The sequence below is a fragment of the Zonotrichia albicollis genome, chromosome Z (genome assembly GCF_047830755.1).
Source record: "Zonotrichia albicollis isolate bZonAlb1 chromosome Z, bZonAlb1.hap1, whole genome shotgun sequence".
In the NCBI taxonomy this organism is placed as follows: Eukaryota; Metazoa; Chordata; class Aves; order Passeriformes; family Passerellidae; genus Zonotrichia; species Zonotrichia albicollis.
This window is the reverse complement of record NC_133860.1, coordinates 8,705,464-8,727,307: the sequence shown is the minus strand read 5'-3', so window position 1 is coordinate 8,727,307 and position 21,844 is coordinate 8,705,464. Positions and strand designations below refer to the sequence as shown.

The 21,844-nt window shown below is 41.0% G+C and overlaps 1 protein-coding gene across 2 annotated transcripts in view; it reads right to left on the bottom strand.

Moving 5' to 3' along the window:
• The window catches only part of ST8SIA5 (ST8 alpha-N-acetyl-neuraminide alpha-2,8-sialyltransferase 5), a 72,271-nt gene that overhangs the window by 8,114 nt on the left and 42,313 nt on the right, over positions 1-21,844 (bottom strand). For both annotated transcript variants that reach the window (XM_074532272.1, XM_005490125.4), the window contains 5 exons: positions 13,035-13,127; positions 10,533-10,619; positions 6,605-6,749; positions 4,077-4,189; positions 552-644 (listed from right to left, as the gene is read on the bottom strand). In XM_074532272.1, the coding sequence (XP_074388373.1) occupies positions 552-644; positions 4,077-4,189; positions 6,605-6,749; positions 10,533-10,619; positions 13,035-13,127 (531 nt within the window). The remainder of the gene's footprint in view (positions 1-551; positions 645-4,076; positions 4,190-6,604; positions 6,750-10,532; positions 10,620-13,034; positions 13,128-21,844) is intronic.

Genomic DNA, 21,844 nt, shown 5'->3' with positions numbered 1-21,844 from the left:
AGACATCCCCCCATCGAGAAAGGAAAGCAATAATGAGCCTTATGGTCCCAAAAATGTCACTAGGTAGCATTAGGGCATTTACAAATTTAAAATTAAAATCACCTAGTCAATCCTGTCTACAGTAAAGTTTCATTGGCATTTCTTTAAAATGTGTGACAATGTATGTTACTTTATTTACTTGATGATCTTAATTTCCCAAAGTTGATGACTCTGATTCCATGACTTCAGCATTTCGGGTGAGATCCAGTTTCTTTCACCCTGAATGTTTCTAAGATGTTTGACTGGGACTTGCAAGCAGAGCAGGGGAAGGATGGCTCTGTTGTTTTAATTTAATTTTAGCTCATTGCCTTTCCATTTTCCATCATCAAAGTGCAGGTTTAAGTGTTTAATACATTTCTACAACTTGTTACTTATTCAAGTCAGAATGAAATGTATGATTCATAGTGATGGTATAAAGTAGGATTTGGTAAAACATTCTGTGTAACAGAATTATGTTTAAGGTAGATTTGGGAAATCAAGAAAAAGGAAAATACAAAAAAAGCAGAAATAACCTCTCAGTGATTATACTGGGATTGACCGTCACGACATCTGTCTTCACCCCAACGTCCATGAAGTATTTCTCAGATATAGGAGGCAAATTGCATCTATAAAAAAGAGAAATCAGTAAGAAAGTTTAAAAATTTATTTCACCTTTTCAGGACTAGTAAATAAAATTTATTTAAGCATTTCTGCCAAGCAACAAATCTAGAAGCAGAGTGACAATTTAAAATTGTATCTAAACATGTTGATGCCCAAACTGTGCAATAATCTAACAAGTTCTTGAGGGCTGTGCGAGGACTTTTCTTGTTCCCTCACCTGTGAGAGATGACTCCTCTTTGCAGGTGTAGCCAAGGCTCATTTTGCCTCCTTAACAGCAATTTACCTGTTTACTCTGGCAGTTTAGGATGCAAAATGAATTGAAGCTCCAAGGCCAATCAGCCTATAAAATCAAAGGCTTGCTGAGCAGTAGCTGAGATGTATTCAATAATTAATAAACTATATCTAAAACACTGCCTTTAAGATGCTTCGGTTTATACCCAGGAGAATTTAGGGGAAATGTTCCACAAGAGAGAAATCAATCCAGACATAATTAATCCCAAACTATCTGCTTCACTTCCTTTTCCATTTAAAAGCATCTCCCAACATGGTTTAATAGCAGCAATTCTGACTCTACAAGTTCACCATAGGACATCAAAGTTATTGGAAGCAAACTTGAGAGATTTGCAAGCCTTGACTTTGCCCAGCCTCCATTCACCTTGGCCTTGTCCTAGATACATCATCTCACAAAATTTAGAGCATCTCTCAAGAGATGCTGAAGTTACTGAAATGCACACTCACAAGTTATCACGCTGTCTTTCCTTCCAAAGGAAATCCAGCTGAAAAAAAACTTCAGCATGTGTTTTCAGGGATAAAATATGTGGCCTGGCAACGGGTTTTACACTCAATTTAAGCTAGAGTTAGGCACTGAATGACACTTTGAAAGCTTTTTGAAGTGACCTGCAAGCCTCAATTAAAACCATCACTGTTAAGGCCCCACACATCTCAAAAGTACTGCTGTGCCTAATTCTCAAAGTTGTCTTTATTTCTGAAGAACAGGGCTGAGCAAAAACTGTGATGGGATTTAGGGTAAGAGATGCTTACTGTTTTCACAATACCGCAGTTCAGCTGACAGGAAAATTTCTCAGTCAAAGAGAGAGGGCAGCTTGGGGAGCAGAAGAATGCACAAAAATCCTCCAAAGTCCTTCTAACACTCAAAAGGTTTACATCTACCTTACAGATAGTCCATCTTTATCTGGCCAGAGAATTGGTTTTGGCTATCTTTTTCATAGACAATGCCATTTCCAGGACTTCCTTCTGCTGGGTCATGCCACCCAAGTCCTTGGGTACCCCCAGTACCACCTAGCACTGGGCACTGTGCTTATTAGATAATACTTGAGGAGGGTTTTCAGATAATCAGCTTCAATGTTTCTAAACAGGAAATTCACACCAGGATTGAGAGTGACTGAATTTTTTGAAGGTGAAAATGCCTTATAAAAATGGCCCACCTGCACAAGCTGTACTTTTGCAGACTCCAAAAACTCATCCTCACCAAGAGCAGTCCCATCTCTAATTTCACAGAGGTCCCCTCTGGCCAGTAGATGGAGACAGACAATAACTACTGGTATATGCAACTCCGGTGTGTATTTTATATATTCTATTGTACTTTAACTGATTGCTTTCAGAATTTACTTCACAGAACAATCCTGGCTGCATGCTGCTGGCCGCAAGAAAAGATTTCCCTAAGTGTCCTGAAGGTACTGCTGAATGTAATCAGGGTTCCATAATCATTGCTGAATGCAATCAGGGCTCCATAAACACTTGTGAAATGTTTTATAAAATTTCACTGGTGGCCAAGATGATGATTCCTGATAGTTTGGTGGATTGGAAAGCAGATGTGTTCACACCTGACCTTGAACACAAGCTTTACTTTAAAACTGACCTTGAGTTTTAAAACACTGGCACATCTTTTTGCACAATCCACAATTTGGAGATGGTGAACCAGGGGTTTCTTTGGCACTGCTATATTTTTTCATATTCCAGTTCTGACTAAACCTCTATTAAAATTGTTACAGTTACCAAATGCAACCCAGTTTCTAAGTTCTGTAATAATCTCTCTTTTTTTCACCAGTTTTGGTACCATTCAAGGAAGAGCAGCAGTGGTAGAACAGGAACTCTACTAAAAGTCCTTAAAGATAAATGATAAATTTCCCAGACATATTTCAGCTTCTGCTTAAAAGCTTGCCATCTCCGTGTGTCACATGGGCTGCTCCTTTCATCCATACTTATGGTTGTGATCCGACACAACAGCAGCGAATCTACAGTAATTATTTAATGCATATGGAACACACTAAGCTTTTAAGAAAGAAGTTATGTGGAGCCTAGACTTTCTCATAGACTTTTTTTTCATTGAAAACTAAGCTAATAATTTTCTGTAAAGTTGCAATAGGAGGCAGATACAGGAGTCTGAAAATAATGAATCCTGAATGTAAAATTTTCTCATATGATGTCAAATTGAATTAAGACTGCACTGAACCAAAATCTGATCTAATTTTTGCTGGTGTGAAGTCAGAGAAATTAATTGCTTTATGCATGGTTATTCTATACTGACAACAACATACCCAAGATCAGAAAATAGGCCAACTGAAATAAAGAGATTTTTCTTTTCTAGAGAGCAAGTCATGAATCTGTGAGCTAGCGGTCATATGCCATGACCCAGGCAAAGAGCTTAACAGGATTTAGAGAGGGATTAGTCATGCATATGAATAACAAAAAAAAAATCTTTCTCATATATATTAAGGATTATAAAACTGCTGCTAGACTCTCTTATCCAGGGAGAGTCATCGTGGGACATCCCAGTTTATGCAAAACCTGGGTAATTCCACATATAGTGAGGAGCAGTGAAGACACTTAACCTTCAAAGTTATTCTGGTGACTTTGGAAGCCCTGAATAGATTATTGATTACAGTAAATCCTGTTATTGAGCACCTGAGCTCTGCACCCGTCCAGAAACACACCTCTGAGGCACATCAGCAGTGAGCTATTAACATCTGACCAAGCTGCCTGGCACTCAATAAAAGGTTGTACCTCTGGCTCAGATCTGCCCCAGAAAATTATGCCCAGGTTCATAGGACACTGCTTATAGGGTAATATCCATAGAAGGATAAATCCATAACCTCAGTGGCAGGGAGAGAGCATCAGACTTGGCCAATAAGTCAGTGATTAACCCCACGGAGTTTGGGAGAAGTAATTCCTCAAAGCTTAATTAAAAAAAAAAAATATTATAAAGAATGATGTTTTGGGGTGGTTTTTTGTTGTTGTTGTTGTTTTGGTTGTTTTTTTTTTTTTTTTGAAAACCAGCTTTTTGTGCAAGAAGTAGGCTTGACACAGCCAATTTAGCAAATGTCATGTTTCCATGCGAGAGAGAATAGCTTCTCAGCGTTTCATTTGTCATTGGAAAAGGCAAAAAAAAGAGAGGAAAATGGAGCTGTGGTGGTTACCTAAACACGAAGTCTGCACTGTCAATCTCCCGGCCACATCTGCTGTTCTTCAGAATTCCTCCATTCCCAACCACTGCACACCTCTTGAACTGGGAGCGGTGGTACGGCATGTCCTGCAGCAGCACGGCAAGGAAACAGTTAAAGACCCCAAAACATGGACACAACCAGCCCCTTTTTCTCTTCTTCCTTTGTTTTTCTTTTTTTTCCTCTGCAGCCGCACCTTGCTGAATTAACCACTGGATGTTGACACTGGTTCTGGGGTGCAATATTCCCTCTGCACAAAGTGATGGGTATTTTGCTGTGCAATTAGAGATGGCACAGGCAAAAAACCCAAATGGCACAGGCAACAAACCCAAATAACCTATCATTTTTCCCCAGGTTCAATAGCATAAGGACTAATTTCAGACATTTTCTTTCCCCTTTGATTTCCACATGAGGGCACAAACCATGAATTAGTGTAGCTCAGGCACTCTTTTCTGAGCTGCCTGCAAACTGCTGGCTCCTGAGGTTCTGGTGTCCTGCTTTTGGGAAGTCTGCACACAGAGCTTCAGGGCAGCCAGTAAAACCCAAGAAGTCTGTCAGACACCATGTCACAGAAAGCAGCCCAAATTTTATTGCTTACCAGTAATTGTACTGATAGTATTAATGATTATTAATTAGCATTTGCACTACCAGCACTGCCTTTGGTCAGGCACCTTTATGAACTTGTGGATGATGCAATCCACAATTTTCTCCTGTAATCTCTGGGAAAAATCCTGCCTTCACACACAGAGATGCAGCTGCTGCTGCTGCTGAAGCCAGAGAGTGAAAATCACATCCTGAGAACAAACTGGGCTGTTAGGGTGAGAGGGCTGTGACGAAGAACTGAGCCATGCTACACCTTATGAATATGTAGGGATGTGCTTACATAAGCATGAGAGTGCTCGTTTTTGGTACATACATATTTTATCAATAATCTCACGCTGCAAACTACAGAGGGATGCAAGAGTGGCTTGACATTTCTGGGTGATTATTCCCAGGATCTTTCCACGGCATCCATAAGCCACGAGGCAAAAAGGGCATGCAATTACACCTGTCTGAGAAAAGCAGCAGCTGTCTGGCAGAGAGGAAATATGGAGCCGTCTGTGCTTTATGCAGTGATTTCTTAACACACAGTCCCTTGGCAGCCCTGGAAGGGAAATCAGAAGCCAGGTGTCCATGCTCAGCACAAGGCTCTTGCTCCTGCAGCATTGCTTCTGTGTTTTCAGCCTTTTATTTCCTACATGTGAGAGGTTACAGCCCTGCTCCCGTGCAGAGGGTGGCTTTGGTCACTGCCCAGCGACTCCCAAAGGCATTTTGGCATGCAACGATGCCTTCACAGCATCCTGACCATCCAGGACAAACCTAGCAGATGTCAGGTGTTCAGACTTTGATGCACTCATCTGCCTAATCAAGCAGGGTTCTGAGGATAATAGTCCTGGATTTAGATGTACCCATTCTTTGCACGTCTCCAGATGCCAAAGTGCTTTCCTGGATCCCAGCCTTTCCCTGCTTCTACCCCAGCTCCCCACGTGCACATTCGGATAACAGTACTTCCCTTCCTCTCAGCAGTGCTCAGAAAGGATTAGATGTGGCGTGACCCTGAAGGACAGGTTCCACGGCACAAATTCTAAGTACTTAACCTGAATATTGGTGTCTGGCTTTTCAAAAGGGATCAATTTCAGCCACCCCCTCCAAGTATTCTGTGTAAGTTGAAGGGTTGAGCCCTGTGATAAATCTGCAGCCACATCAGCCCATTCCTGCTCATCAGTCACTCTGTGCAGAGGGAATTGCCCACTGATTATAACCTTGAACACCCCTGGAAGTCAAGTGTTATTTGCTGGAAATGCTTTGAATAGTCATTATGATGAATACATTTAAAAATTATGAAGCCTGTTCACAGATAATCTAAGAACGGAAATAAGTATAAAAATAATCATTGTGAATATGAATTATAAAATAATCATGCCAAAAAGAAAATCAGACCTACCCTCAAATGTTGGATTTACTCTATGTGAATATTATAGTTTGAAAGAGTTCTGATAAATCAGTGTCTCTTTTATTTAGCTTTCTTCTTTCATTATCCACTTTGCTCCTAAGTCAGCAATGTTCTGCAGGAAATTACATATATATGTATCTATATCTATATCTATATCTATATCTATATCTATATCTATATCTATATCTATATCTATATCTATATCTATATCTATATCTATATCTATACCTATATACATATACATATACATATACATATACATATACATATACATATACATATACATATACATATACATATGGATGGATGTGTATGTGTATATTTTGCAGATGACACCAGAAAACAGAATAATAACCTAAAATATCATATTAAAAAATAAAGATTTTCATATCAAATATAAGCAGTGAATGAATTCTGTAGAAATGTCAAACAAGTGCTGAATGCTTGGCTATAGGATAGTGCCTAATGGAGAAAGTACAGTGAAGCTGATCCTGCAAGTGGGCAGAGGCACCTTTGGAAACATTTTGAAGATTTCTTGGTTGATATGAAAGATTCCACTCGTATCCACTTCATATTTCAGTTTAGTTCCCAAGGGAGTATTTTTCTGGGTGGTGAACAGAAAGGACGGGGCATTGCAACACCTTGACAGAGTAGACCTGTGAAACAAAAAGGAAGTAAGATCAAGGATCTAATGGAATGACACAGGATTTGCAATTGCTGTTACTCCTAACAAGGTATTTTTCACCAAAAATAATTTTTTTTTAGCTCTGGAATGAGTAAAATGGTGGTTTGCTGGATTTTCATCCAGAAAATATCATATTCGGTGAAATTTTCTTTGATTGAGAAAACTGTGGCAAAACAAAAAGAAAAGAGAGTAAATTTAGATACCTATACTTGTCTCTTCTAGGGAAAGATGGAAAATCATGTGCAAATTGATGGGAATTGCACATGGGAAACTCATATGCAAATTCTGCCCTGCTCTAGCCCCAAAGGGAAGCTTCTGCCTCCCATATCCTGGCAAAACCACATCAGTGAATTAGTGTCTCTCTGCTTTAAACATCTTCACCATTTTATGAATTATATACTCATCACTGGGCAGGAAATGCAGGGGTTCAAGAGTCCCTCTGGAGATGTAGAAATGTGGCAGGGCAGTATTTAAACACATCAATACCCAAAGACACTGCCCCACCTGACAGACTGCTGTGGAGCACAGCACACTTTGGCTACAACAAAAAACAACTTCAAAAATCTTAATTTTGCCCTTGGCCTTGCACATGTGTGCATCAGGAAGGTGGTGTGGCCCCAACAGATTGGTGCCAGGCAAACTGATCATGCCTAAAAATCCAAAATCTCAGACTAATGACCAAAATTTTTTTTCATGAAATCCCAAACATGGGACTCAGAGTAAGAGAGAAAAAACATTCAGCTCTGATCCCTTTGCTGTGTTTCACATTGTAGAAACCCAAAACACCCAAAATATTTCTGTCTACTCTAAAGTGTCCTAACCCCTAAGGGAGCACTAACTTTAACCCTCATTCAGAGAAAAAGTTTCCTAGACTTCAAAATACACTAAAATCTACAAAAGTGTAAAATAAATTATAGAAAGTACCGCATTACTTAGTAAAAAATTTAAGTTTTAAAATTTTTAGTACATTGTAGATGGAAGCAAAATAAAAAACACCAAGTGTCGTCCTAAGTGTCTTCATGCTTCTTCTTCCTTCTTCTTCATAAGTTTAAGTAACATTTTGTAATTAGACAAAAAAATACACATTACAAACTTTTAAGAATCAATTATTAAGTTAAGAGAAAAAAATAATCTAAGTGTAAATTCTTAATTAAATGTTTAGTCCTGAAAAACCTTGTAACAAAAGATCGTTAACCATTTTCTGCCTTCTAATGAAAAGCTGCCAAACTCACAGTAATGAAACTGTTTTACTAATAAAAAAAATAAAGACTTAAATCCAAACATAAACTACCATCTCAAATACCTTCAATCCAAACCCAAAAAAACCAACAACCAATACCCCCAAAAATGAAACACCCTCCCACACACGAAATGTAGATAGGAAAAGTAGCTTTGTGAATACGATTCCCTTTCCCCATCCTGCCCTGGATGCTTTTCTTCTTTCACTGGTGGCACTGGAAGCCCTGACTTCTGCTCACCCTTATTCCAGAGATGGTTTTTTTCCCAGTCAATGTGTTTGATACCTTCAGTGAAAAATACATGTCATGGCAAATGTATGAGCATGAAGGCAAAGCCAGATGGCTCTCAAATAACCCAGATTAAATGCCTTGCCTCTGGGGTGTGTGGCCTCATATTCTCCGTTGGAAGAATAAGCCTGTCTTCTTTATGGGCTTTATTACAAGCACCAGAAAGCAAATAGAGAATTATGCAAACATTTCAGTGATGTCCAATTACTCTCATATACTTGACTCATGCAGGATGGCACAAAATGACCATCAGATCAAGGCAGCAAATGAGACTGAAAAAGTCAATGAATAACGTTCAACAGCAAAAACAATTACAAACAGATTCAAGGAATTGAATTGTTATAGTTGGGATATGAGAAAAACCTCTTCATTGGCTGCTCCTTAAGGAATTGAAAGAGCTGTTTTTCCTTAATGTCCAGCTAGTTTTCCAAAGGCACAGTCCTTTTGGTGAATGCCTGATATCTGATGGAAGAAGATTCTCAAGGAAACTGCTTTCCTTAGTCTCTACATACAAACTTTATTGTGATTTTTGCCCTTCATCCCTCTCTGCTGCTCAAGCAGCTGCCATTTAAATCTGCTGGATTCTCCCCATCTCACATGATGGGACTGGACTGGCAAAGCTCAAAATCCCCCAGCTCCGAGGGTTACACATTTCATTCTCCTCGGAAGCAGCCTCCAAACTCAGAGACCTTGGTTTGCTGTTAAGGGACAGCAGCTTCCCCACAACCCCACACATTGATGTCTCTGCCCCACTGAACACAGATGAAACAGGCTTTAGACTTTTTTTTTTCTTTTTAATTACAAGCACTATTGTTGCTCCTGAGAAGACCTGACAGAGACTATGTTTGCATCTGGGTGCCAGTGAGGGTTTCCTGGAGCAGTGATACCTCAGTCAGGCAGGTAGAAGCAGTGACAGAAGTCCTTCATCTCTGTTTTCTCTCAGTGCACAGGGTAGAGAGGGGTTCTTTGTTTAATGTGCTGGTGTTGGTGGCCTGAGATAGATTGATGGTCCCTCTGGTGGTCTTTGGAAACTCCTTTCTCATTGCTCCCACCTCTGCTCTGGCCTCCAAAGCTCAAAGGGCTCCTTTCCATACCTCAAAGTGCTGCTTTCTCTCTGGGCACAATCATTACTCCTCTCACTCCAGCTGTTTTTAAAATAATGAGCTGCAATCCTGAATGACTCTCCTCTTCAAAACGGCCCTGATAATTGCCTACCAAGTAATTTCCTGGAAAAATGCAGGGGGGAAAAAAAAACCAAACAAAAACCAAACACTTAAAAAAACTTAGGTGTGGAGATCACATTGGAGAAGCTGTTATGAGTCTGAGACTAACAATGTTATTTTTAAAGATGTCAGTGACTAAGTCAGCACATGCATTCTCACACTCTCTCATTAACTCCTGACAGCTATTTCCTGGAATCATGCAAGAGAATTTGGGATAAAGCTGGGGGCCTTATTACAAACAACGTCTCTGGATTGTACCAGTGACTTGCAGACTCCGGTCTACAGCACTTACCCTGAAATAGTTTGTTTTCTCAAAACCTGCTCAAATATGGCACTGGAATATATCAATATATAACATTCAAAAACTGGTTTGGCTTCATTCCACTGCTGCCTTCACAAGGCCAGTTCCAAAAGCTGTGTTTTGAGAGGATCATGGAGCAGAGAAGTTACATGAAGAAGGACAGAACACTACAGAAATTAACTGAGAGGTCTCTGAAGACCAGAAAAAATATGTAGATAATCTGTGGGTAAGAGCTGAGAAGCCATTATCAAAAAAACCAAACAACCGGAGAAAGTCATAGCCAAGGTCTGACAGTACCTAAAACACCCAGAAGAAATCAAGTATTTTGAGAATTTTGTAGGCCAAATGTGCAGTATTACCAGTGATATTACCATTCCAAGCCAGAGAATTAGGCTGACATGTTAGGGGCAGCCATTAAATCTCATCTCCATCCCCACTGCTGCCCAAATAACATCTGGAAGTCTTTCCCACAGGAAATTCCTTGCCTTTCCTGGAAGACTGTTCCACATGTCAGAAATCTTATTGCTGAGTTGTTTTTTTTTTTTTTTTCTAAGTAGGTGGAAAAGTCCACATTTATTCAAAAGGATGGTATTCCAAATGTCATACTTGCTCTTGGTATCCATGTGAAATTTTGATCTCTGCAAGAAGCTAAACTCAAACTAAAGTAGATTTTACCCAGTCTCATTAATGTGAGACATTCTTACTTGAATAAATTGGCTTCTGTGACATTCATCTCCCATTTGCACATCTGTAGGCTCTTCCATCTGTCAAACAATTCAGTTTGTTTCACCCTAAAATATATAAAAAAAGAAAAATTAAGTTTATTACAAGGGCTTAATTTCCTAAAACAGCTGCAGATAGAATACCATACAAATTGATGGGACAAATCAGCCAGTCTCAACAGTACAAAATTTATAATTTTTCTTCCTTTTTCTGCTCAGACATAGCCACTCCAAGCCCAGTGAATGCAAGAACTGATGTTTGGGACTGATTTCTTCTCCCTGATAGGCTTTGACTGTTTTTTTCAGGATAAAAAAAAAAATTCAATATTGAGCAAGAAGCAGCTGCTCTACCAAAATCTGCTGGGAAGCAAATGAGTTTCAATCAGCTGGGTTTTGGGGAAAAGGTGCACCCAGCAGAAGGGCCCAGGAGGGGGGTATTGGAAAAGGGGATTAATTTGGCCAACTAAAGCTGCATTTTGGTGAGATTAACCTAATCTGTGAGATCCTACAGCACAACATTGTGGGTAAATTTATTTTATGAACAATTTATAAGCTCACATGTAGGGATAAGAGTCTGTGATGGTAAGGGGAAATGAAAAGCTCTTTACATAAGAATCTCTACCTCCTCCTCTGTTAATCAGTACACCTGTAGTCACATTTAAAAAAAAAAAAAAACCAAAAAAAACCCACTCCTATTTCAACTAGGCTGATAGAGGATGACTCATTTTTTGATGATATCACCAATTCCAAGAAGTTCCTCACTGAAGTTCGCACATATTCTGGTGCGTTTGGACAACAGAGATAATGAAGGCTTTGCAAATATCTAGAGGTAGGAAGCAACTGTATAATCTGGCTAAGAAATTTGGTAGTCTGTGATTTCTGCTAGATTGATAGGTCTTAATGAGTTCTTTTCAGGCTTGAGGGCTTTTAATGTTTGAATAAAGCATAGACTTTTAAGATAATTATATATTTAATGTGAGCAGAACCGAGCATTTCCCAGGCTGAGGAAGTTGCAGGAAGGAATTAGGTCATATTGTACTTTCTGTAGCCCACCAGAGCACATTAACTTGGAAATGTTCCATTACCATAAGGGCTGACTTGGGAAACATAGCACATTTGAATCAAGAACATCAGAAGAGACCAGCAGAGTAAAAGAGTTTAATGTCAAACAGCATCTACTGTAGAATTTAGGGTAACTCATATCTAGCTGAGCAGGAATCCACTACCTTCCTTGGGCCACTGGATGAGATGAAGAAAAACGAGGAATTCTCTGTGCATGCAAAAAAGAGAAAAGGCAAATCAGAGCTCCTGATCTTCAGCAGAACACTGGGGAAGTGTGACATTCTCACCCCTCCTTTTTATTTTTAAGCGCTGCGAGTCAGCAAGCCGTGCAAAGTGTGTTACTCGTGTACCCTTCATCCAGTGCAGGAGGCAAGGGCATAACCTACATTCTGCTGTGCACACAGTCAGGCAGGGAGGCATGCTCAGATTCGTGCAGACCTGGAGCAACGAATTCTATTTTCTGTAGCCCTGGCTGCTCAATGTTATGCACGTGTGGAGCTGCTTTTTGAAATGACATCCCCAGGGCAATTTTCAGACCCCTGTGCATTGCCTGCAACATTAATTAACCATTGGCTTTAGATGTGGTGAGGGAGTAGGCATAATCTAAGCACCTAAACTCAGTGAAATGCTGAAAAATGCAAAAAGGCAACACTGAAATCACCCAGCTGTGCACTGTCATACTGGCAAACTCACTTTTTTCACCCAGTTCCCTTGCTGTAGCTTGACATAAGCATCTCATTCAACTCATTGGTTTCCTGACATACTTATTGGACCAAAAACCACAATTTAGAGGTATTTTATTGTTTCTCAGAATCATATTTTCTTACCTTTCCACTGAGGTGTTTTGAGTTGTGAAACTCTCTGCTGTTTGAAAAGGTCAGAAACACAAATGGGCTCAGAAAATATCTAAACAAATTAATAGAAAGGTCTATTGTCCACTCTGATTGCTCCACTCTGGACTCCTTCTACCAGTCCACAAGCCCCCATGCCAGTATTTATTATCAGGAGGGCTGAAACATTTTCTTCCTTTCTCAGCCTTCACTACTGGCCACTGTCAATGAAAGAGCCTTAAGCTAGACACTTGCATGAGTCAGTCTGGCTGTTCTTACCCTTCAATTATGGAAATATTATATTACAAACACTGTGTTGAATTCTCAACAATAATTCTGGGCCTGACCAAAATGCCTCAATGTATGGGGAAAGCTTCCACGTTCTGTAAATGGAGCTCAGATCAAATTCAAACACGGCTTGCACAGGTAAGAGAAGGCTAGAAATCCCTTCTGAGATCCCTGTTGATGTCACATCTTGAGCCTTTTGGCAGTGTCATTGTAAGATACCATTCCATCCTGCCTCAGAAGAAACACTTTTAGCAATGCTTTTATTGCTAAGTACTTCTACTTTTTACATTTAGCTCATACTTACATAGACAAGACCTTCACCTCGATGATGTCCTGCCTTAATTCCAGGCATTTTGTAGAGTTGTACTCCAAAGGCCCTTCATAAAACTCAAAATACCTGGGGGAGGACAAGAAAAGACATCGTAAATAACGTTTAGGCTAGAATAATTGTCTTGCACATCAACAGAATTTTGCTGAAAGTTGTCATTTATGGTTTTTTCCTAACTTGAGGCTGCACTGCCTGGCCCCTAGGCAGCTTGTTCCTTCACAGGAAAGCACAGATGTCCCTGCTGGTCCTGGAACAATCTCCCATGCCCAGTTTGTCCATTCCTACAGCAGATCACCTATCCTGAGGCAACAACAAGGACCAGCTACCTTTTCCAGCAGTCAGCACTCGGCAGCTGGAACTGAAAGCCAGGGCAAAAGCACCGATCATTTAAAGGACACTGTTCCCATCTTTGGAGTGCCTGACTGTGCTGGGTTGGAAAAAACAATACCATAAAAGTGCTAGAGGTCTAGAGGTTGTATTCCATCTGTGGAGGCTATTCCATGGCTCCTGAGCAACTGAGCTTTTCACTGGGATTTACTGTTTTGGTCTGTTTAGAAGTGAACAGAAAGAGGGATTATATTCTGGGAAAAAAATTAAGAACAAAAGGATTTGAATGCTCAGACATAGCACAAATAAGATTGAAATTCTTGATTAATATATAGACAGAAATATTTAATTTATTGGCTAATTTCTTTACCTTAAGGGGCAGAAGGGGAAGAAAATCACAATGGTAGCTACTCATGCTAGGGAAAAGAAAAAGCCCAGGCTGACAAATGAAGTCAATGAGTCTGCATTGAAATGACAAACAAGATTTTGGGTTCAAACCAAGTTCTGCATTAGTTTCACTCCTAATCATTAAAAGTCTGTATTAAAACCTAACTCCTAAGACTTTCACATACCCATGAAACACTTGAGAGGATAATGAAAAACTGAGAGAAGGTGACCTGAGGAATAGGTATTATGAACAAGACTAGGGAAAGCTCTTTTGATGGATCATTTAAAATCCTGGTATTCATGAGGTTGTAACTCCAAGAACTCAGTTTTTGAATCTTCAATGAGAAATATAAAGACAAGATTTGTGGAAAAGCTTCATTCAATCCATCATTGGAAAGGAAATATTTGAGGTTTGTGTCATTGCAAAATAGTATCAAAATTCGTTTTTGACCCGTGTGTAACTGGAAAAAGTCCAAGAGACTCCCAAAGCAATTTGCTTTCAACAGGGAATATTTCTGTCCTTCTGTCAAGTGCTGCTTTATAAAAATGTCTCCTTCACCTCTCCCTGAGTTTTTCACCACCTCAGCTTCGTCAAACCCCAAACCAAACATTTCTGTGATCCAGTGAGAAGCACAAACCTTGAGACTGAAAGGAGGAAGCCCATGCTTAAAAGGTGGCAGGAGAACAAAAAAAAAAAAATCCTAATAAAGAAGAACCCAATAGCTCATCCTCAAAAAATGTGGCAATTTGTAAATGTGTTTGTATAGACTTCAAGGCAACAAACATGTATTTTTTATAAGTTTTGTAGAAGAAAATATGCAATTAAAGGATTCCAAGATCACTAAGAACTCTATGAAAAGACTGTTGAAGGGAGACCTAACATGAATCTTCATCTCACCAAAAGGCTCACACTCTCCTTCCAGCTGAATTATTCACCTGGATGTGACAGTGTTCACAGGGGCTCTTGGATGGGACAAGAGATGAGGATGTTTACTCCATGTTCAGAAGGCTTGATTTGTTATTTTATGATATATATATATTACATTATAAGTATACTAAAAAGAATAGAAGGAAAGGTTTCCTCTCAGAAGGCTAGCTAAGAATAGAAAAAGAAAGAATGATAACAAAAGGCAGCTCTCTCTGTCCGAGATAGGGCAGCCCTTAATTGGCCATTAATTATAAACATCTAAGGTGGGCCAATCATAGATGAACCTGTTGCATTCTACAGCAGCAGATAATAATTGTTTACATTTTGTTGCTGAAACTTCTCAGCTTCAGCAGGAAAACTCCTAAGAAAGGATTTTCACAAAAAGATGTCTGCGAGACCTGGACATTCAGCATTTGCTAAGGAGAGGCTGAGATCCTCTGCCCTGGCACATCTCCCATGGGCTTGTCTTGTTGAGCTGGAACTGAAAACCTTGTGGAAGAGGCTTCAACTGGATTTGGGTTAAGAGCCCACCTGCTTGCACCAGACCAAAGCCCTGCGTGGATGTACTCAAGGTAAAGTTTTGGTTTGTACTCCCCAAACTAAACCAAAATCTCTCTTTAGACAGCACCATAGAATTTCTTAGAGTTCACAGAAAATTCACAGAATGTTCCAGGGCTGAAGGAGTACCCTCTGGCTGCCAGTACAGACAACATTTTAATCCTCTGAAATAATCGTTTTTCTGACTGTCTTTTTTAGAATCAATCCTTTTCTTTGGCTCTTTGAGTAAGGCAATGCTGGCACCCTGGATGTGCAAGTTCTACACAGTGACAAGGGGCAGATACACACCCCCACACAACATTCAGCACCTTGCACACCCCTCCTGCTACTCAGGGTGTGCAGGAGTGAGCAATCCTATCAGCCTCATCCTCACCTGCCTCCCAACACTTCATTTCAGTGCCTTGAATGTGCCTCAGGACAGATAAGCAGAGCAAAAATCTAGATTAACATTTATTTTTATCTTTCCTGCGCACTTCTGGCTGTGCTGGTAGGTTAGAGAGCAGCAGCTCAGATGTTGAACAGCACATGCAGTCACGTGGGAGCACCACAGCACAGGAAAGCTGCCTTCAGCCTGTGGCACTGGAGTCAAAGATGTCATTTTATGGAATGGAGATGAAATTTCCTGTGTCCCAGCCATTCCCTTTGATCGTTGCCTGTTTACTCAATCCACAAACCAAAAATAGAAATGAAAAAGGATGTGTTACCACAGCAGCAGAAGGTTAAGAAGGAAAGGATTGGGTCAAAAATAAACCACTTCTGGATCTGAAAGGAAATCAATCCATGAGGCAACACTGCGTTTCCAGCAGAGCTATTCCATGAGCCTATAGATTGAAAAAGCACAGTCCTGCAAATCTCTGCTCTCACAACAGCTTCAGCTTTCCCAACAGAGCCTGAATTCACCATTTATTACCCCATGGAAGTGCAGAGGGAGGATCCACGGGACAGGCTGTATGACACATTGCTGATGGGACACGTGCAGCAAAGGCAGGGGACAACAATGGCAATGTCATTCTGCTCAGAGAGGGGAGAAAATGCTTCTGGCCATGGGGTCAGTTTGGCTGAAGAGATCTCAGTGATGCCAAGCTATTGAATAAAGATCCTTTGGGCTGTCCTTTCTCAGCCTGAACCTCTCTGGAGCAGACAGACAGCCACTGAGCCCTCCTGAGTTGAAATGCTGTGGCTGCTTCTGCACAGCAGCTGCACATAATAATGGTGCTGCAACAGCATTGGGAGTTTTTCAAGACAGTGGCTGGTCAATAGACTCAGAGAAAAAAAGAGTTTCTCTCTTTCTCCCAGGAGTATTAATGCTTTTTATTTGCTTCACAGTGATTCCTCCTGCTGCAGATATTACAGGATATTAGCAGAGGCTGTTCCCTGGAGCACTGGACAACCTCTTCCCACAGAAGTGCTTCACATTGTGCTTTCCTAGAGTGCAGCTTTTGCACAACACCAGGCCCTAGCACAAGAGCCATGGGTTCCCTCAGCCTCCAGAGATGTCCTTTAAACCCACGTCCTCATCCTGCAAGGGTCTGGACCTGCAGGGAGTGTTTGGAGATCAGGCCCCCACACTTTCCCAGAGGAAGCATCAGTCTCACCCACTCCCTGGTCTCTGAGAGCTCTTCCTGCCTATTAACTCCCACTCCAAAACATGTAGTTCCCTGTGAACGAAGATACATTTGCCTGTCAGAAAGCTTAATTAGCACAAATGGAAACTGTCCTCCCCATCATCCTCCTCAGTCTGATCTCCAGGATGTAGTTTGGTTTATTTTGATTTATGTTCTGGATTAGTGACAAGTGACAAACCTGACTATACTACTTACTCCTTTTGCTACAGAAAAGGTCTGTGCTTTGGCTTTACAAGAATGACAGTCAAGTTTTATTATCCATAAAGCAGAGTTGATCTGTCACCGCCATAATGCCCTCTCCCTGCATTTTTCCACTGCCCCTGACGAAACATAAATAACTTCTATCCCTTTAAAGGTCACAACTCTACAGGAAAACCAATACAAGAATTCATGATTCTTTACCTTAAGAACACAACTGCAAATGAATTACAGCAAACAGCTCAGTTGTATGTGGGATTGTGCTTTCCCAGGGTGCTACACATCACTCACTGCTCTGTGTCTGCTCACGTCAGTTGTAGCTTTCAAACCCACAACACTTTTCCAGGGTCAAATTCTATGCCTGAACACCACACAGTGCTCAGAGGGCATTATTTTTTTACAGCCCACTGCACTGAGTACCCAGGAATTAGACGCTATTCACTCCGTAATTTTCCATTTTTGACTGATTGAAACTTTCTTCTTTTCTAACCTTCACGTCCCCCATTGCAACCTCACCTCCAGCTGAGCTGCCTACTGAGCTCGCTAGTGAGAGACACATTTGGTTTCTCAGTACATCAGATAACACTTAGGCCTTTGATCATCTGCAGTTGGGCTGCTCCTGCTTTGATCAGAAGTAAGCTTTTCTTGATCACACTACACGAATCAAAAAGCCTGAGACTTCAATCCTGCCTCCAAGTGATGCTTGGGTTGAGACTCTGATTTGTCTGATATACTGAACAAAGGTTTAAAAGTATAATTTACTGCAATGGTCAGGCATCTTTTAAGCAGGATCATTTTCTGAAGCTGCCTTCCCATTCATTCTGCTCACTCCTGGAGTGCCAGGTTCCAACACTGCTTGCAGTGAGGCTGCAGCACTTGCACAGCGAGACTGCAGAGCATGGCAGGAAGGATTCCACCTACCCTGCAGGAAAAACAAAGATCTTTCCAAAAATATACATTATCCAGTGACTAAGAAATGAGAATAAATGAACCAAGCCCTGCAGGCTTCTACTAAATGCTTATTAAGAGTGCTGTCCAATTAGCAGTGCCTGTGTTCATCACTACGGGCAGATCCATGGCCAACCTTGGGTCGAGATTCACCTTCCTTACTCAGGAACACTCCAAGTGTGCCAGAGCACACATTCCCCAAAGCACAGGGAACTCACATCACCTGGCAAGGCCCCCATGGAACCTTCAGGTCCCTGGAGCAAAAATACTGCTGGGGTGGAGCCTACCACAGCTCTAGAGGCCCTGAGCAATTCATCGGGAATAGAGCACAGTAGGTGTTGACTTCATCAGAGTCCACTGTGAGAGACAAAATCCCTCTGGCCTTTGCTTCTCTTAATGCTTCTGTGTGACAACATCAAAACCCACAAGGTTTGGTCAAAGGGTTTAAGGGCTTTACATGAATTCAGGGTTTTTTCTCCCTTAATAAAAGCGTCCTACCGCTTTGCATGGCCTGTTCTCCCAAGATTATTTTGTCCCATTGGGAAGGGATGATCCCTGTTCAGTAGGTGAAGGAGCTGATGTAGATGTGGCAAGGGAAGCAGGAATCTTTGATGCTCTTAGACTAACTTAAACTTCACTAGGACTGTGGCACAAAAAAAAAAAAAAAAAAAAAAAAAGAAGAAAAATCACATTGCTGCTTGTGCTGTTTCTGCTCTTTGAGAACCTGAGTCGACCTGTCCACAAGAGGATGTGCTTAAAAGGCTGAACTGAGAGACGAAGAGCTGTGGGTTCAACAGAGGAGACTGGAGAAGCATCAGACTTCTTTTACACAGCTTCATGAAACTATTTGATTGTCTCATCCTTGGGGACAACAAATATTAGGAAAGATGGTTCACATTCCTCCTGCCTACCTTGTGCTGATGACAATGTCACTGGCAATACTGGTTTAAACCCTGTACCATCTTCATCTCTAATGTATTAGATGTCTAACTGATCATAAACTTCCAGTATGTCTCTGTAGGTGGGAGCAAAATATGCCACCATGAGCTGTGTCATGTAAAAAAATTTTAAATATAAGCAAGATAAAATGGTCATTTTTCTCTGTATGCAACATGTAGTAATAGCTCTTCTGAATTACTGCATCCACATCTGACATTTCATCTTTGGGGGTTTGAGACACTGGTGAGAGTTACAAAAGGACTTGCAGAAATTTTCTGGATTCTAAAATATTATGAGAGGCGTGTGAAACTTAATCTAAACATATGGTGACTGAATAAGGAGATACTGCACCAGGAAGCAATTACCAGTGGCAGGAAGGTTTTCAATGCAGTATAGCAAGGAAAAACTGTATTCAGTGCCTGGAAGCTAAAGATAGAAGTGGCATGCTTAGTTCAAGATTAGTTGTCTTTCTAGAAGAATCAAAGTAACTAAAACTCAGGATCTGGAATTCTTGTACAGGGGCTTAGGTTTTCCAGGAGATTCTTGTAGCTGAGGTTAAAAGCTATTGATTCATGAACTCACTGACCATTCACTTATGATATTTTGAGATGTTTGCTCTTACAGAGTTGTAAGCTTTTCTGGGGTTTGAAAACAGATGATTTTAGATAGGTCCACCATCAAGACAAGGACCAAGATATTGTGCCTGTTTTCCAAATTAAAATTTTTGCTTTCAAAAAACCAAAAGCGCTTCCATGAACCAGCCATAAATTCATAAGTTTGATTTTCTTCAGAGGAGGAGTGGCTTTTATATGTCTATCCTTTAAAGGCTGTTCATGTATAGCTCACTGAACATCCCCAGAAAAGTAGAAAGTGCACAATTTTTTTCTAGTTGGAGGTGCTCCTTTTCTGGATTCTTTTTCTGATCACAATTCCACAGGTATCCTACACATCTGTGCAGTGAAGATGATGGCTGTGATGCCCTGAGGATATATTTTTCATCACAACCATGGAAGCTCCTGGCAGACTGTCACTGGCTGCTCACTGCCATCTTTATTATGATCTCCCATCTCATCTCCAAGTCTCCACACACAGATCACTTGGAATTGCTTGGCTCTGCTGCTCATTGCCTCATTAGCAATGAGAATTGACCAAACATCCCCTCCTGCCAAAGGCACGTTGCTCCCTTCCCATCTGCCCACTGCTTTGGGACACAAGCCTTTCTCTCCGTGGATTCAGCCTAGCACAGCACCAGAGTAAGCTGCAGAACACAGCTCCACTGCAGCAGGCGTGGGTGTAGCAGCAGGAGCTCCAGCAGAAACAGCCCTAAATGGCACAGCAAAGTCCAGGCTGCCTCCTGCTTCTCCCTGGAGATAAGCCCACCTTGCAGCCCATCAGCACCACCACCCCCTGTGCTTCCCAGGTCCTCTCTGAGCCAGAATGACACCCATCATCATTTAGAGGTGTTCCCACCGTGCTGTGTGTGTGAATGATTTATTGGAGATTGCATTGGATTTCAGTTTCAGGGACATGTTGGTGCTTCTTCTCCTTTGCTGTATCAAACCAATGCTGTCTCCTGAGTATGCTGCAGGAAGCCCTGTTTTCCCAATTTAATTTCAAAATTCTCAGATTTTTAATAAACTGGTTCTTGGGTGTTTTAATCAAGCCCTTTCCCATTCACTCTGACTGAAATAATCTGCTGATGTTTGTATTGATATGACCACCCACCTAGAAGATATAGCAACATTCATGACAACCCTTATGCATCAATGACATCTTAAACCCCACATTTTAGCTTATTGCAAGCATCTGCCTTTTTTTTTCTTGCGCTTTTCAGATTTTAGGATCCTTGTATGAGCAATGTGACTTAAGCAAAATCCTAAGTCCTTACATTCACTCCTGTGAAACATGTATTTGACAAATCAAATTGATTCTACTCTTTACTTCGTAGCCAGTGGGGACAAGACAAAGCTTCAGATTTGTCATGCTAGAGAATTCAGTGTGCAGATTGACAGGCCTTAAAGTATGATCTCCTCTCACCCACCAAAGGCTTCTGTGGTTTTATCACAAAACTCTACATGGAATTTTATCTGCAGCTCCAGTAGACTGAAGGAAACACCATAAACCAACTCATATGGCAGATAAGTCATCCTGTCATTAAGGCAGCTTCTTGCCAGTGAAAAATTACTTAAGCGTGAAGACTCACAATTCCAGTAAGTTGGAAAACATATTAAAAGGAGAGCAGAAGAATCAGGGCTCTGGGAAGGGGTTGTGTATATCACTTGTCATAACCAGCACTAGATAAAACCCTTTATCTGATTCTCCACAGGGATGCTGTAAGGTTTAACGATGCTTAGCGCAAAGTAAAATGCAAAAGATAGAAATATGAGTAATGGGTGATGCACAAGAATCAAAAATAAGCCAGTGTTCAACAACTGGTTGTTATTGCATCTGTGTGGGTAGTCCTCCTTTGGTTGAAATCCCTATGGATTTTGTGGAGCTTCTGTGCTTCACTTTTACTTTTGTTAGTAATCACTATTTCCTTGACACCTAGAAGGCCTTCAGCAACATAATGAAATGAAGGCTCTGGTGCCCAAAAAGGCCCAGCAAATTGGGATCTGTCAAGTGCCTGCCCAGAGCAGTGTTAGGTGACACAAAGGGGAGCCACACCCTTGGTTGCACCACATACATGACACAGGATTTTATTTCCATGGACTGCTTCTACACAGTCTGAAGAACTATCTTTAAGCGCTGTGATGAAAACCAGGGTTAGCTGAGTTACCCCAGCTCAGCAGAGCTGTCAGAGCAGGGCTCAGTGTGAGAAATGTGTTTGGTTTCAGACCTCAGACATCAGAGGGCGGGAGCCCCCCTGCTCTGGA